This window comes from Hyaena hyaena, unplaced genomic scaffold (assembly GCF_003009895.1).
Source record: "Hyaena hyaena isolate Hyena2069 unplaced genomic scaffold, ASM300989v1 scaffold_124, whole genome shotgun sequence".
Classification (NCBI taxonomy): domain Eukaryota; kingdom Metazoa; phylum Chordata; class Mammalia; order Carnivora; family Hyaenidae; genus Hyaena; species Hyaena hyaena.
Window position 1 is genome coordinate 753,828 of NW_024080755.1, and position 17,273 is coordinate 771,100.

The 17,273-nt window shown below is 44.7% G+C and overlaps 1 protein-coding gene across 3 annotated transcripts in view; it reads right to left on the reverse strand.

Annotated features, from left to right (window-relative positions):
- Nucleotides 1-3,028: 3,028 nt before the first annotated feature.
- SHTN1 (shootin 1) overlaps nucleotides 3,029-17,273 on the reverse strand; it is a 100,097-nt gene continuing 85,852 nt past the window's right edge. For 2 of the 3 annotated variants that reach the window (XM_039237316.1, XM_039237318.1), the window contains exon 17: nucleotides 3,029-4,813. In XM_039237316.1, coding sequence (XP_039093247.1) covers nucleotides 4,591-4,813 — 223 coding nt within the window. In that variant the 3' untranslated portion in view covers nucleotides 3,029-4,590. The remainder of the gene's footprint in view (nucleotides 4,814-17,273) is intronic. The other variant, XM_039237317.1, reaches the window with a different exon arrangement.

Consider the following 17,273-nt stretch of genomic DNA (forward strand, 5'->3'; position numbering starts at 1 on the left):
ACCCTTAATTCCCTTTTCCTGATTCCCTCCTCTTCCTAAATTTTCGTTCTCTATTATATTATAAGCTTGGTGTCCTTAGATCCTCTTTGGAAATGGAAACCAGTATAAATGAATACACCCACCAGTAAACGAATAAATATTCTAAAGGCAATTAACTGCCCAATTATTTATGCTACAGCCTCTAACAGGTGACTAAAAATGACATATAGGCTGACTGAAGTGCCTTTCGTATAAGCCAGCATCGGGGCTATAGCAGAAAAGTACCAGAAACAAATGTACTCCAAACACATACCTATAGATAATAGGGTCCTACTGCTTTATATATAATTTAGGTTCTCTGTTAAAAGTTACCATTTTCTTTCCTCCAAAATTATGAAAATTGTTATGCACTGACCTGTGGGCGAGTTGGTGAAGTTTAGATTTCTGATATGTTCTGTGTGTTTTTACTAAGCACGCTGAGAACGTTCCCTTCTGATGAGTACCCACGGGAAACTTAAGGGCCTTATGGTAAAACCAAGGGCTTCTGCTTAAAGCAATGACTAAAAATGGGCTCCATGGTGGACTCTCTCAGAGCGCAGGGCAGGGGGACCGGCTGGGATGTAAGGTGGCAGAACCATGTCACGATCTGTGGTCGCTACTGCCTGTCCGGTGCTCAGCAACACATAACAGGGTACGAGACACTGGAAGGCAGGTGGAACATGACTGGTGTTCAACACAGCCTTTGCACGTAGTGACACGCACATGAAGTGTGGGCCACCATCTGAGAGTCTGCCCTGGCACCACACACGAATCATAATTAACTGAATGGAACCAGAGTGAAAAGACGCAAACTAAGTCAATAACTAAATTAAATTAACCAAAGAGGTGATTTATTACCTCAACCCGGTCAGCGCTTTCATTTCAACACAGGGCACAGCCTGTCCACCTTTTTTCCTCACGCGAGGCCCAGGGCCACCAATGGAGAAGAAGCATTCTCATTTCTTAAAGTAATGAACACTGCTTCTACTTACATTTTCTCTCTCTCTCTCCATACATATATGTCAATATATCCTAGATATAAAACATGTAATATACACTATATAGAAGGTATTATTTATTAAAGAGGTAAAAGACGGGTGAATAGAAGGGCATCTGGGTGGCTCAGTCAGTTAAGCATCCAACCTCTACTCAGATCTGATCTCGCAGTTCAGGAGTTTGAGCCCCACGTCGGGCTCTGTGCTGACAGCTCGCAGCCCGGAGCCTGCTTCAGATTCTGTGTCTTCCTCTCTCTCTGCCCCTCCCCCACTCACATTCTGTGTATGTCTCTCTCTCAAAAATAAATAAATGTTAAAAAAAAAAAAAAGGCAAAAGAGACTAATCCTATATCCATTGTGAAGGAATGGGATTGGGGAATGTTAGTGCCAGGAAGAAACTTCCAGAACAATCCGATCCGTTCAATAAGGGCCGCTTGAGGATGGTTCTAAGGTCAGTGACGGTGATGGATGGCCGTGCCCTCTCCACGACTTACCTCCATCTACGCTGAAGTTGTTGTCCATGATGGAAGTCATTAAACACACAGAAAAACCATCCAGGATTCTGTAACATGGACAATCGTTTACCTAACATACAACCTAAAGATGGTCTAGAGAGAGAAGAGGTAATCATTTTCACCTGTCCTACTGCATTTTCCAACAAACGTGTTATTGTGTGTTAACAAAGCTGAGGGGGGGCGCCTGGGTGGCTCAGTCCGTAAAGCGTCCGACTTCAGCTCAGGTCATGATCTCACGGTTCGTGGGCTCTGTGCTGACAGCTAGCCCAGAGCCTGGAGCCTGTTTTGGATTCTGTATCTTCCTTTCTCTCTGACCTTCCCCTGTTCATGCTGTCTCTCTTTCTCAGAAATAAAAAAATAAAAAAACAAAAACAAAAAAAACCCAAAGCTGAGCAAAGAGGAAAGACTGGTGAGTGGCCCTGAGCCACATCGTCCGTCCTTCTCACTCAGCAAGGCTGGCTGGGTACAGCCCTGCGGCATCCTGCCAATGAGTGTTTCTAGGGGACCCCCAGCTGCTGACACCACTGGTGCTGAGGACTCTGAGACCAGGCCAGGTGCAACAGGCTGTTAGAATTTTAACTACCTTCTTCTTCTTTTGGGAAAGAAGGCAGACATTTTCTTTAATAGCATGAGCACAAAGTACGTCTATCCCTTTGCCTCATGCTGGCAATAAAAATGTACCAGTATTAGTTCAAAACTTTGTAGCAGGTGAGACATAATCTCTATTCCAAAACAGAAGAAGAAATCACTTTTTTAGAGAAAACAAAACTTTAAAGAGGACAGTCCCTTCCAACTTTCAAATGGCATAAGTAGGTCCTTTCTAATTTTGGGGGGCAAGTAGCTAAGAATGGACCTCGAAGATACAAAGCCTTGTCTTCCTGTGTCCTCCTGACCTGGACTAACTGCTTGTTGACAATGACACCCCAGCAGGAGCAACACCTCCTCCCAACGGATGCGAAAGGGGGAAAACCCTGGAGGCAGAAGGAGGGGCGTTAAGTCCTACATCAAATACCTTGAGATGAAATTAACCTTCAATGCTCCGTGATCACGATGAAGGAAAGAAAGCAGCTTGGAAATGACAAGAAGACTAGCAAAGCCGTTACTAATCAATGTTTGGTCCGGGAAACACATCTCTCCCCGAACGGGTTACCTTCCTACCCTGGAAATGAGAGTGTTTTTTTTTTCAACGCTTCTCGGCCTTTTGGCTAAGGTCAAGTGGAGAGTGTTTTCGTAAGTGCAGCACCCGGTTGATGTGTGTGAGGACTGCGGAATGACAAGGACATGTGTCTTATATTCCCAAATGTGTGTAAGCCACATGCCAGCCGACTCAGGACAGGCACCGGAAGGAGAGCACGGAGCACCACGGAGCAGAATTCCTCAAAAGAGATCATTTTGCAGATGAGTAAAATTACTAAAGTCATCAACGCTTCTGCAATTTTCTTGCTCAAGAACGACAAGTTTGGGGACCTGAACCAAAATTTTCAATAATCACAATTGACCTTTAATAGCAAACTGTCAGTGCTTTTTAATAAGTGTGGTGAGTAGAGTTCAAATCACAGCACAACAGAACCTGCATAAGCGTTAATGCAGTGTGTAGTTAGTGGATCATATAGCATGTTATTCAATTAGGAAAATTACAGTTGAAAAACACTACATTTTAATTCCCCGTGAGTAAACCACTGAGTAACTGGGAAATCATCACTGGAAGAACATGGAAACAGCCAAGCAAAACAAACCTACAGAAGGAGAACTATCTCCAAGTTTAGGAAGTACATTTATTTACCTGCCTACCCCACCTCTTCAAGCCAAGGCTTAGCACACGTGCAAAAATAAAATACAACTACTGCAATTATTACTATCATTTTCGTTTGCCCTTAGGTGAGAACACCTGACAGCTACATGCTGAGCCGCGCTAAACCTTTCACGTTCTTTAATAGTAAAATTACCATTACTGAATCATTGTCATAAAAAAATGCATTCAAGCACCTTACCACTTATTTCAAATAAACACCAATTTTGAAACAATCAACTTTGAAAAGCTGTATAAGGTTTTTGTTTTTTTTTTTTTTTTAGAAATCCCTGATTACATTTCTATTTATCCACCGTGGTGACTGAAACATTGTATTTTTAGAGACTAACTACCGCTTAATTTCTTTAAAGAAAACACACACACACACACACACACACACACACAACCCCAAAGCTGCATGATGTGGAACAGCAGTGAAGGAGGAAAACAGTGTGCTTGTCACTTATCTGGACTGTACATGAGAATCCCGATAAACCAGGGCACTGGGGCCTCATTCGTATATGAAGGAACACAGCTGACTCCTAGCGCGGCGTGCACAGTTCATCAACACAATACTCTATGAGATCCAAGGCTGGGACTTTCCCCCTCCATTCTTCATTCAGGCCACCAGAGCATTCCCACCGACGTCCTTGGGAGGCTTTGGACGCGGTGAAATTACACACGTATTTTCTGCTCCACAGCTGACAGCGTGTGCAAGTGGCACAGACCACGAGAGTACTGGTTTACTCCTGTGGCTCCTGAATTTTACGTGTCTCCCTCGGGATATCCTAGAAAGTAATCTGCATGCCACGTGCCTAACAACTGCCGTGCTACTGCAGTCTCTCTATCAGAAGATCAGACCCCAAATGGAAGCTTCTTTGGGGGCTTTTTAAATCGTCTTCAGTTCTGTTTCTCCATTCATCCGCAGCGCCGCAAACTTCCGGCATTCCATTTGATTAGTGGAATGCACATCAGCGAAAAAGACAAACATCCAAATTTTTTGTAACCTTCCAGAAGTCACACTTAACACAGTTAATTTGAAAAAAACAAAAACAAAAACAAAAAAACAGCTTATCCTATAAAGAAAAATAAAACCTACATAGGTGTGTACTTTGCTAAACAACTTACTTATGTGTGTAGGTAAATTACTTACAAAAGTGACACCAGAATAGAACCTGTCCTCGAGTCCGGTGACAAGAACAGAGTGTCCACAGCCCCCCTTGCCGATGCACCGGAACTAACCATGGACTCAGTGTGACTTCCGGCTTCTGCGTCAGCAGTGGGAGCTGTCTGTGTCCCTCAGTTTGTCCATGCCGTCTTCCTTGTATTCTGGTTTCATTTCGTCTTCGTCATCGTGGCGTTGACTTGAATCGTTCTCGGTGAGCTGGTCTTTGGTTTGGGGTTCGTGTGTGGAAACGGGATCTAAAACTACAACGGGTCCAGCTTCTTGCTCTTTGTCGAGGTACTGGCTCCTGCCTCCAGCGTTACTGAGAGGCCTAGAGGAAGAAGTTACACAGAACAGTAAAAAGCAGAGAGAGAAAATATTTGGCTTCCATATTCCTGGATTCAGACCAACCAAAAAAAAAAAAAAAAACCACCCCAACTGCTCTAAGTCTAATTAGCATGCACAGAGTGGTCTTTGAGGTGCCAGCCATTAAAATAAAAAGGAGCTATTAGATGACATATTAGGAGCAGGAGACCAGGAGAAAGAAGGCGGAAAAAGTCAGAGCAATTAACTATGGACGTGTTAAAAAGCCAAGTTCACCTACCTGCTTAATTACACCCTCTTCTCAAGGAGCGCAAATCTCCTGGGTGCCTGGCGCGGGCCGCCCCCCCGCCTCCCAGACTCCCGTCCTACCTTCCCTTGGCCGGAAGGAGCCAGTGACACCCCCCCCGACACCCCCCCCCCCCGCCGTCGTGTCCCTGGGGACAACTGGTTGCAGATGAGCTCCGAGGAGACCACCCTGCTGAGGGATGGAGGCCACCCCATCGCGGCTGGGCGGCTGAGAGACGCGCCTGCCACTGATGTTACTCACAAGAAGAAATCTGGTGAGAGCTGGGGGGAGGGTGGGGGGGAATGAGGCCAGATGGAAGAATCCAGAGAATAAGCTAAAACGCCGAGTGACCATAAACTTCTTCCCTAAAGGAGAACCTGGTTTCCTGTGACATTTTTTAATGAATTTCAGAGGCCGTTTCCTTTCCCACAGAGGTTTGTCTCTCTTCCCTGCTGTTGTGACACTTGAAGCTACTGCTTCCCAAGCTACGTGAGTGACAATTTCCTTGACAAAACAGAGATGCCCACGTGTTCTCCTGCCACGTGTCAGGAAATGAGGCTGTCGGCGCCCAGTCCTCTCCGAAGTCATGGTGAGAGGCCACCATGTGAAGGCTGCTGCCCTGGGCCTGAGGCTGAGGGGCGTGCAGGAGGCGGGACAGGGGCTGGTCCTGGCAAAGCTATGATGTCAAGCGCCACCAGCGCCCCCGTCGCACCTCTGGTGAGGCCACAACTCGGGAACCTCCTCGCAGGAGCTGACGCTGCGACGCCCTGAGCCCTGCAGCTGGGGAGACAGGCCCTGGCCCCCTCCTTCTCCCGCCGGACTCGCCACACTCGTAACGAAACACAGTGTCATGAGCTGCGTAACGTCTCTCTCTCCAGGTGAGATGAAAGCAGGCACGAAACAGGGATCCCTCAGCTCCATCCAGTTCTGCCCCGGCACCCAGCGTGCGTCCACTCGGGGCGTAAATAAGCGAGTGAGTACTCATGAAAGGAAAGAGGCTCAGAGACCCTCACTTGGGCCTGAGCCAGCCCAAGGTCTCTCTTACACAACGGCAGCAGCAGAACAGACACCCGACTACAGACACAAAGCAGCCCGTCCGCTCCGGGCCAGCACGGGTGTCCAGGTAGCGCACCCTGGAGCCCAACGACCATGGTCTTACCACTTTCTGACCAGCACTGTGAAATTGGTCCTAATGTCTGAAATCCACTCCGTCTGGCCTCCCAGGTAGACTGTGTGACTTGGTCACTGTTGACAGGTGACTAACACACAAGCCCGGTCTTCTGTGTCAGTGCCAAGAGCAAAGGGATGACCAGGGGGCAGAGGAAAGCCCTGCTGCACTGAGGACATGTTCCTCTGCTTCGGCCTCGACCACACCTGGGTCGTCAGGAAACACCATGACACTTGGTGCTAACCTGGGCCACACACCCACTTCTCAGGACGGCTGTGACTATGCTTCGGGGAGCAGCTGGGGGTGTGGTTTCCCTGGCAGTACCTGGTTTGACCCTGACCCTGACAGCACGTGAAAGACCGCCCACTAGGGCGCCGTCCCAGGAGCAGAGCCACCGTGAGAGAGACCCACAGGATTCACGACTGGAATGAGGCTTCAGGCAGCGGAGAGGGAGGCCGCCTGGGTAAGTCCGTGGCCTCTGCGTCCGACGCTGGACCTGAAGCCAGCACTTCTGGCGGCTGAAAAGGAACATGGGTGAAAAGTGGCAAGAGACTGAGGACAAACCGGAGCTTTATCTCTTTCAGTCTCCAAACCCATGATGCAGGAGCTGCACGCACACCTGGTTCAAAATCTGGAAAAGCTGGAGGAGGAGCTGGGGGCCGCGGGGAAAACCGGGGGCCAGCTGCCACCACATGCTAACTAGGGGACCCTGCACCTGGAGCGTCACGGCGCCTGCCCTCCGTGGGCCTTCAGAGCCTTCAAAACAAAACCGAAATGACGATGTCATGTCTGCCTTCTAAAGCTCATGCAAATTTAGCCTGGAAACAAACCGGCAAGGGAATTCTAGGAAATGAAGCTTCAGGCCCGCTCGGCTGTTCTGGTCCAAGCAAGTCAATCACGTGTCTGGCTCCGCCACCTTGGGGGTGAGCCCGCCGCTCCATGAGCCAGCACGTCTGCTCGAGGCCCACAGAGGAAGCTTCACCCCCTCCTAGGCGAGCAAGCTTCCGTCAGTCCACACTGACCTTCAGCCCTTCTGCAGAACTACCATGGATGTTTTCACGCCCGTGTGTGACTGTAGTGAAGGGGTGATGAATGCACCCTAAAAAAAAAAAAAAAAGCTTCTCGCATCAGCTGGAGGTGGAAACTTCCAGGAAATGCTCTCTGGCTTCCACAACAGCAAGTAAGGGGATGTCGACCGAACTGAAAACTCAGAAGCCTTGTGTGGCCGGGATGAAACCAGCCTGGAATTGTCTTAGCGTCTCAACCACAGATTAATTTATTATTAAGTCACCCATGGGCTACAACGTGAGGATTCCGGGGGCCATCGCTGTACTTGGCACCATGGGCAATTTCTCTGAATCTGTGCATCGAGTCAGAGTAACTGAGTTCTCAAGGATAATGACCACTGACTCGGAATCCCAAAGGCTAAAAGGCGCGATGGCAGGCAGGCATCTGGTCCAACTGATCCTTTACCAGATGAGACAAATGAGGTTTGGAGGAGAGAACCCGGCCTACAAGTACAGAGTCCATCGGCAGCAGAGGCCGTACAAGAAGCAGGAGCTTTCTCCCCTTTCCTTTCCAGGCCATGCTGCTCACCAAAGGCGTCTTCTCTCAGAAACAGGATGATGATGCCTCAGGCTAATTTGGGCACATTTACTGATTTCTTTCTCTCTGAATCCCTGTGTTGAGGTGTATCTTTTAGTCTGTCCCTTCAAGCTACCCTTTGCCTTTTTTCCCTTTGTGATTGGTGGCTCCTCTGGGTTTGACACATTAGGTCTATTCCTGGTTCCCACGGGAGAGCTGCCCAGGACTCCTTCTGGAATGAGGGACCTTCCACTACAGCCTCATTCTAGCTCCGTCTCCATCTCCTGGGAAGAGCCAGCATGTTGTCAGTAGCAGTGCCAAGAAACCAGGCTCTTGTTCTAGGTGGACACAATGGCAAGTTCTAGCAAGTCCAAGCTTCTCCCTAAGATAGCGGCACCTGGGTGGCTCAGTTAAGTGTCTGACTCTTGATTTGGGCTCAGGTCATGATTTCATGGTCATGAGCTCAAGCCCCACGTGGGGCTCCGCGTTGATGTGGAACTTGCTTGGGATTCTCTGTCTCTCTCTCTCTCACAATAAATAAAAAAACCTTAAAAAAAAAAAAAAAAAGCCTCTTCCTTAAAGGAAAGAAAAGTTCAACGGCTCAAAGATAACGACCCAATAGGAATTGTAGTATACTATTATTCTCCTCACTTTTTCTGTTTTAATTCTTCATCCAAGGGCAAGGACCATAAAAAAAGAAATTAAAGCTAAGTACTCATGAAAAGTATAACAGACTTTCTCCCGTATGCTACAAAATCTCCAAGTAAAACTTCCATTGTATAGGTACAAAAAAAGTAAGACTAAAATCATGTGATGTTCAGGCTGAAGGGCATTATGGACATGAACTAGTCCAACCTTTTCATTCGTGAAGACACAAGAGAATAGTGTGTTAAATGATTTGTTCAAGGACACGTAACTTGTTACCAGCAGACACAGGATTAAAATCTTGGAATCCGGATTTCCTGGCCAGTATTCTTTTTCTTACCACAACATACTTGGTAGTCATTTATGATCCATCCAAAATATTTTCACGGGTCATTTTAGATGGTCTGCTCAAGAGCTATTTCAAGACAAAAAGAAAAACTGAAAAGCAACATAAAAGCTAAGAGACAATGTAGCAATCTGTACCCCTCAGTGAAGGCGAAGCCTGGTGCCCGACTGCATGTGGCTTGGGTGCCCTTTTAGAAAGCAGCTTCTCTTCTCCAACTAGGAGAGAACCAGAATGTGGGGCTGGGCCATGTGGGGGCCACTTGCTAGTCAGAGGAAAGACCTGACTCCACACCACACTGGTACCACAAGAACCTGAATGACTGTAAACAGCATTGCCAAAACTGAACTTCTATAAAGGGACTCTGATTTCTCAGACTGTGTTACAAGAGACGAAAGAACAGCATTCTAATTTTTAAAAAGCACATCATTGTTTGCATTCAATGAAATTCCTTTCAAAATCAACTTTCCATGTTCCAATTATATTCAACAACATTCTAGCTAACATTTCGGCTGCAATTCAAATTAACTAATGCCCAAAAGAGCCCTAATAGATGTGGTTCTGAGCTCAATTGAATACAATCAAAGCTCATGAAATGAAGGGGGAAATGGTTATTTCATGCAAATTCTGCATATCACTCAAGCTTAATTTTACTGATAATATAAAGGTGGGACATTTTGAACATTACAGTGAATGAAACTTTGAAAGCGGTGAGAGTTATTTTATAAAATGCTACCTCTGAAAAGCTGATTGCCAAACAGTATAAAAATGGTTTCAGGCATAAATGCCAAGTTCATTTCTATTTCACTTCTGAGGTAACTATCTTTCAAATCGCAACAGCTGGACTATTTAACACAATCTGGTGAATCAAAGTCTAGTTCTTCTCTGGTCTCCCGGTGGGACGTCTGCATTAGTCCATGGCAGCCGTCCAAAAAATGACGCACAGCCGGACGGTCTGAACTCCCCTGCGTTTACAATAAAAATGAATAAAGCTGCAATCGTATTTACCACCTCCAAGGACAGAAGACGGAAAGATTTAAATTTGTCTTTATAAAGTAGTTTCCTGGGAAAACTCCAGAGAGGAAGTCAGCTTTCTATTTTCCCGGGAGTGTGTAAAAATAAGAAGTCGTACTTTGTGTCTGAAGCCCTTCATACAGTTGCTGCAGCAGTGAGCGGGAGCGGCTTTACTTATAGTTTTGTTTCTTGCAGATACCCTATTTGTCAGGGGATTTTAGTACGCTTGTCCTAAATCTCCCAGAATGGTTTCAAATATAAGGCGAGATTGTTTTTATTATCAATTCGAATACGTTCAAATGTAATGAAGGTAGAACAAAGCTGAATTCTTTCAGCTTTGTGTACTTTTCAAAACTCCATGTTAGCTCAAAGAATAGTTTTTCGATTTGGGTCGGCTGCTACCTATGCGAAAGTAGATGTAATTTTAAATTATACTTTTAAAATGCTACACAACAGAATAGCACCATGGGGGTGAAAATCTGGCATCAGCTTCTAGATTGCTGATTTGCCCTAAAGATGAACAAGAATTCCTTCTTAGCAGAAGTAACAATGGCTGGGCAAAGATGTCCCCGTCCACACGGAGCCATATTTTCCTCAATGGAGTAAACACAGTGCGGGCATATGGGGGCTCGAGTTCCAACCCAGACCGTGGGTGCTTGTATGAAGACCCATCCCACTTCTTTTAATCCTAACGTGAGCTGGACCGTGGACTTTCACAGATCCCGAAATGCCCTGGGCCCAGGGAGGCTCAGGTAACCGGGCCGTTCTCACCAGCAGAATCAACACTGATAAAACGTGACCCAAGACTGATTTCAGCTCAAAGATTCTCAAATGTGTGTGCTACTTTTTTGGGCTACTTTTTAAGCTTCTCGTAATTTTCCACAACTTTAAGTCACCAAGAAAAATCCATTCTTGATCCCAGCTATTAACAGTGAATCTTACTTAAAAGAAGTCTCTTATTTAAGAGACCTAAAGTCTTCTACAAAATTCACCATATATACCACTGGCTCCTCAAAATGATTAAAATGCATTGCTGCATAAAATGCTTGCATTTTTCTAGGGGTGCAGAATGATAGTTTTAATTTTTAAAATACTTTTCTTTAAATTTATCACATTATATACATTGAGCTCTCTTCTAAGATGAGAAGTCACAGCGCTACTTTTCGTAGTTCTGTGACAAGGCATATTTCAAATGAAATGTGGTTATCAGGTTTCAGAAGTCAGGTCAATATATTCTTAGGTCTGAAATTGCATTTAACTTTTAGTTGGCTACTTCTATTTGAAGAAATTAAACACCTCCCCTCGGCACCACCATCGCAAATAAAAGGAAACACACACACTGCAGAGACTACTGAAGGATGCTTTAAAAAAAACTGCAAAGCACCAAAGGCAATTTGGTCCTCTGTGCAGACACGATGTATTTTACGCTAAGTCTCTTATAATCACAGGTGTTTGCAACTGGAGGCAAGTGTTAGGATGCCATTAATTCTCTGGGAGAAGTGAGAAGGGCTCAGGGGCATTCTAACAGTCATTCTGAGATTTACTCAGCAGAATTTTAACACTAGAGGTAACGCAGCCTCCACATTAACCTGGAAGAAGTCGTTGTCAGCAGAGCAAGTCAGAGCACTTGTAAGACAATGCTGACAGTGGCCCTCTGGCCAGTTCACAGGGCAACCCCGGGGCGGGTGGCGGGGAGACAAGAACACGAAGTGAGGGGATCTCCACTTCCAGAACATCCAGTTGTTCTGCTAATTTCGTTGTTGAGGCTTAATTACCGCTGGACGGGCACACAAGGAGGACCTTTGTGGCAGTGCCTTGCCGAGCAGAGCAGCCTCCCGCAGCGCGAGTACACAATTCGACAGCACTAAGATTACAGTTGAGGGCACAGCAAATCCTTTCATTGTGTAAGCGCATCAGATGAAGCAGTAACTTCCAGGCAGTTCCTGCTGCTGGCCAGTGGTCTCTGCTCAGAAGCGAAGGTTTATAAAGTACAGGGAAGGGGCCCTCCGTCCCCCCTCCCCGCCCCACACCACTCGCACACACACATACGCACGTACACACACGGCACGCACACGCGCATAGACACAAAAGAAGAGCAAGAAAGAGAGGAGGAGATGAGGCAATGGTGAAGCGGGGACTGAAAGAACTTCTCTACTTTCCGTTTGAACAAAATGTCGACCCAAGCCTCTATGACCAACCAAATTAATTTCCAGCTGAGATCAATATTTGAGAGAAGAACTTCATGCCAAGGTTCCCTAGAAGGAAGACTCTCAATTTCTATTTGGGAACAGATTTCAAAAGCTCGGATTTTCCAGCTCCAATCCAAAAGAGTGGCACTTTTCAACTTCATTTTTCTCCATTAGTTTTACACTGGAAATAATGACATAAAACTGCAGAGGCCAACGGTTAGGGGTCAAATGATGATAAAATCAATCTTACTTTAAATGCACAACCTGAAAGGCAATTAGATTTTTTTTTCTTTCATAGAAATGGCTGACAGATCACACTAACCAAGAGACAGCTAAAATTTATCTTTTACCACCTACCCTTTGCTATTCAGTTAATGGCTCAAACAAGATGAACTCTTACAAAAATAAATCTGTGTGGGGACAAAAGACACACATATTTAGAGCCACCGCGGATCTAGAAATTAAATGCAAATTACAATAAAAACGGTTTCACTGGAAACGGACATTTTTCTGCTGAAACTGAACTCTGGTCACTGCTACATGGGGCTTTTTGTGTTTTCAATTCATGTAGGGCACAGCGTGGCCTGTTTTGGCCTCCCGAACAAAAAAGGGAAGCTAACTGCCTGCCTGGTGGCTAAAGAGTAGAAGAGCTTGATAAAGCTTGGACTATTGGGGGAGACTTGGGGTTGAAAAGAAGAACAATGAGTGAGAGAAGCATTAACTGGAAGAGTCTCGGGCAGTTGTGGTTTGAACGGTAGCTTTGAGAATGAGGGCCAAGACATGAAGACCCAGCTACGGAATCACTACGAAGCACACCAGGCACAGTGGAACCTGAGTTCACGCTCACATGGGTTCTCCCCTCTGAATCAAGGTTGTGCAGAAATAACTACATGAAATGAAAAAGCATCTTTGAGGCTGACTGCCTTGTTTGGTTTTAAGTGTCAGGACATTCACCTTCCTGAAAGTGACGAACAGGAAAAGTGAATGTGGATGAATAAAAGCTCGACACAGAGGGGCAGGGCCACCAGTAGATGAGATTCTTCAGAGACAGAGACACAAGACGGCAAGAACACAAGATCTCATGCTGGGCTTCTGCCTGACTGCGATGCAAAACTCTTTTTTATGATCCGCTCACCTCTTTGACCATACTGGAGGCTCATTTGTCCTGCCTCTCTTTACAACAGGGACACCCTAAAAGCATGACGTCCAATGGACACTTCGGCACAAACTCAAAGGAGCCAACCAGTGACTGACCAAAGATGGAGTTGTCTCAACAAGGTACAGCATAAACTGAACAAAATTTATTTTGGGCTATAGACTGCATGTTTTTGAAACAACTGGATTCACAGTGACTCATCTTTATATTACCATATTAATATTTTAGTAAAGTACCTTTCTAACCCAACAATTAGAGTCAGATAACTTTCAAGATTTTTGACTCCCTGGGGATACATAATTCCTCAAAATGTCTAAAAATGTCAAAAAATAAAAAATGTATCAGTGAAACTGATGCCAAAAGCTAAAGCAGCTTAGGATGGTTTTATGACACGGTAATCTGCAAAAGTTGTGAAGCTTGCCTCCTTACTGGGCATTTGACACAAAAAAACATTAAAATGATTTCTTTTCAACGACTCTTTAAGTCCTTGTGCAAATTCAGACTGGCTCCCCTTTTCAGAAATGTTTTAATGGCTAACACTTTCTTCCCTTGGGAAGAGGTATTGTAATTGACTAGGTTAGCCTTAGGAAGGGGTGGGGGGAAATGACGAACTACCTAAGAGTGTGTGGTGTCAAAGTGGCAGGATATGAGTATCACCGGGTCAGCAGAGTGGTTAAGCTGCAGAATCACTGCTTCCAATAGAACACAATCGTCTAGCCAGTTTCTTCCCTTTGCTCTTCAAGCTCCCCACACACTGTACACAGCAGGCTATAGTTCAAAAGCATGGGCTCTGGAGTTGGATACGAAACAGGCTCAAATGAAATCTGACCTGACTCTCAATTAGGAACGGAATTTTGGGCCAAGTGTTTGCCTCCCCAAGCCTCAGGTTTTTCATCTGTAAAATGGAGATCGGTCCAATCTGTACACTTGGAAGAATTAAAATAACACATGAAAATATATGGCTTAATAGTCAGTGAAATACAGTAACCACAGCGAAACCTCATGGAAGCAAATTCCAAAGTCCAGAACCTCCAAAGTGGAAACTGGTGCCATTACCCACGGCCTTGTCTATAATCAACATATATATCCTGTCTGCAGCAATTAAAGTACTTCTCTTGGACAGAGACGATTATAACGTGAATATATATATTAAATATAATGCATGTTATGAAGAATAATAAAAAATATTAACCAAAAAAAAAGAGAAAAAGACATATACAACGGAATGTTGCAGGCTTTCACCCCCAACGTGTTTTCCCAACTTACTTCACCTGTATCAGTCAAGAGCCTCAGACTCCTGGACTCTTTGATAATAGAGCTAATATGTTTCAGGGCCTTCCAACAGGACTAAATGGAAGACAACTTCACCCATATGTATACTGTGTCACAATAAAAATATATACATCTGCGGGGTGCCTGGGTAGCTCAGTCGGTTGACTGTCTGTCTGACTTCGTCTCAGGTCATGATCTCATTGTTTGTGAGTTCAAGCCCCGCATCATCCTCTGTGCTGACAGCTCGGAGCCTGGAGCCTATTTCAGATTCTGTATCGCCCTCCCTCTCTGCCCCTCTAATGCTCATGCTGTCTCTGACTCTCAAAAATGAATAAACATTAAAAAATTTAAAAAATATATGTATACACCTGCAATTGTGGCAAACTGATGGCTATTTCTAAAAATTGAATCCAGTTTCAAAAGCCAGGGTCATTTGGAGACATATACTGAACATACAATGGAGATTAAAGCAGCCCTTATCAGGTTTTGCCCACATTAAATGCTGGCACTCATTCTCCCTCAGGACCAGCTGTACAACTTCTCTCCTGTGTGACCAGGTGCCTCTAACCCAGGCAGGTCTGAAAGCATCTGGAGCAACAGCCACGGGGTTTGGGTGAGGATGCAGAGCCCCCAGAGCACTTCTCTGAACGGTAACAATCATTCTGATTTGGATTTGTAAGTTCTGGTAAGGTAGTTGAAAAATTATTTTACAATCTTGGGTTTGTGTGTTTTACTGTAATTCTGTATTGAGGGACATGTCGCAGGCAGAAAATGCGTGCTTACTTCCTGTTCCTTAACTGTGAACATCTTTGCAAGCCAACCACATTTGTGAGGAATTATGGAAGTTGTGGAGCTTTCGGAGAGCTCTGGAGAGTGCCTGATCTACTTGCCTCGATTTTAGATAAGAAAACACAAAACAATAAGAAAACAAAACGGACAGGTTACAGGACCCGTCCAAGGAAATGTGGCCCAGTCAATAACGCAGGTGTCCAGTGTCTAAGCTCTGAACTCAACTCTGGTCCTTGATTATGCAGCAGTGGCCCAGCATTACAATCTTAATGTAAGACAGGAGAAGAATTTACTGAAATGCTTTCCATATATCGTCTAAGTCCACACAGCCCTACAAGGTGGGGGTTATTACCCCCATTCTACACATGTGGAAACAGGATCATGGGCTCAATAACTAAAGATCACAGAGGGCAAACCCAGTCGCACTCCAGTTCCGGCAACAACTTGACGCTGCTTGCCACCCAGTGCACACGCGGAAAGGCACAGGCTTGCGAAACTGATCACCCGGCGCTTGCCTGCTACAGCCCTCCCCGGTCTACAGGCTTCTCCAGGTGGAAGTACAAACCATCCTCGTCTTTCTGAGCCTGTGAAACACTCAGCCTGTTTCTGGGTATTGTAGCTGCCTGAAGGTAGTTAAAACAGTTACCTTTGAAAAAATCTGTAATTTGGAATTCTATTTTATATTGACCATCCCACCCATGGATTAGCTTGAATCAATGAGTCTTACTACACTTTTCATAGTCAGATTACTCTCTGTCAACAGAAAAGAGCATGAAAACAAAAATCAGGTTTGCTAGTTGGTTGTGTATTTATGTATGTATGCATTCCTTAATTATTTATTTTGCTTGGCCCATTTCTTCCTCCTCATAGCAGAAAGGGAGATTATTATGATTATTATTTCTGTCTGAATTAGAAGTAATAAGAATTGGGGCGCCTGGGTGACTGAGTTGGTTGACTGTCCGACTTAGGCTCAGTTCATGATCTCGCGGTTCATGGGATCGAGGCCCGCGTCGGGCTCTGTGCTGACAGCTCAGAACCTGGAGCCTGTTTCAGATTCTGTGTCCCCCCCAACCTTTCTTCTCCTTCCCCACTTGCACTCTTTCTCTCTCAAAAAATAAACATTAAAAATTTTTTAAAAAAGAAGTGATCAGAATTAATGAAACGCTAATTTGCTATTAGATTTAAGATAATAAAATTATTAGATAGTATATACTTATTAGAAGTAATTAACGGGACACAAATATTTCTAAAGCTATTACTAAAATAGAAACAATAAGGCCTCTCTAAGTCTTGATTATCTTTTCCTTTCTTTTTCTTCTTTTTTCTTAAAAATAACAAAAAACCCTTGCTTTGCTTAGGCTGGTGACAAGAATGTTAATTTTAATTAATCCTTGCAACTAAGTATTAAAGATATCTCTTGCCATCTCATAAGGCCCTAGGAAATAAATCCATATATTTCTGGCACTATAATTTACCAGACTCGAAATACTCTATTATTTGGAGCACACACATACGTTGACTTGAGAAATTTATTGAAAGAAAAAAACTTTCCAGGGATAGCTTGGTGTTATAATTTTCTGATTAAGTGCAGATCTTCAGCAGAAAACACCTTTGTTTCTATTCTTTTCAAACCTTTCTTAGTAGGTTTGCAATCTTTCCTGTCCACCTGAGGCCACAGCAGTGAGCAAAGCTGACTTTTATAACTGCATATGCTATTGGCTCTGAGAACTTTATCTAATGTAAGTATGAAGATACAGAAGTTATATAAGACTGAGCTGACTGGAATGACCCCTGAGCATTAAAAAAAAAAAAAAAAAAAAGTTAACAAAGCAAAGAAGCCAACCATAGAAAAACAAAAATCTCAGGGCACCTGGGTGGCTCAGTTGGTTAAGCATCTGACTTCAGCTCAGGTCATGATCTCACAGTTCGTGGGTTTGAGCCCTGCATTGGGCTCTGTGCTGATGGCTAGTTCAGAGACTGGAGCCTGTCTTCGATTCTGTGACTCCCTCTCTCTCTGACCC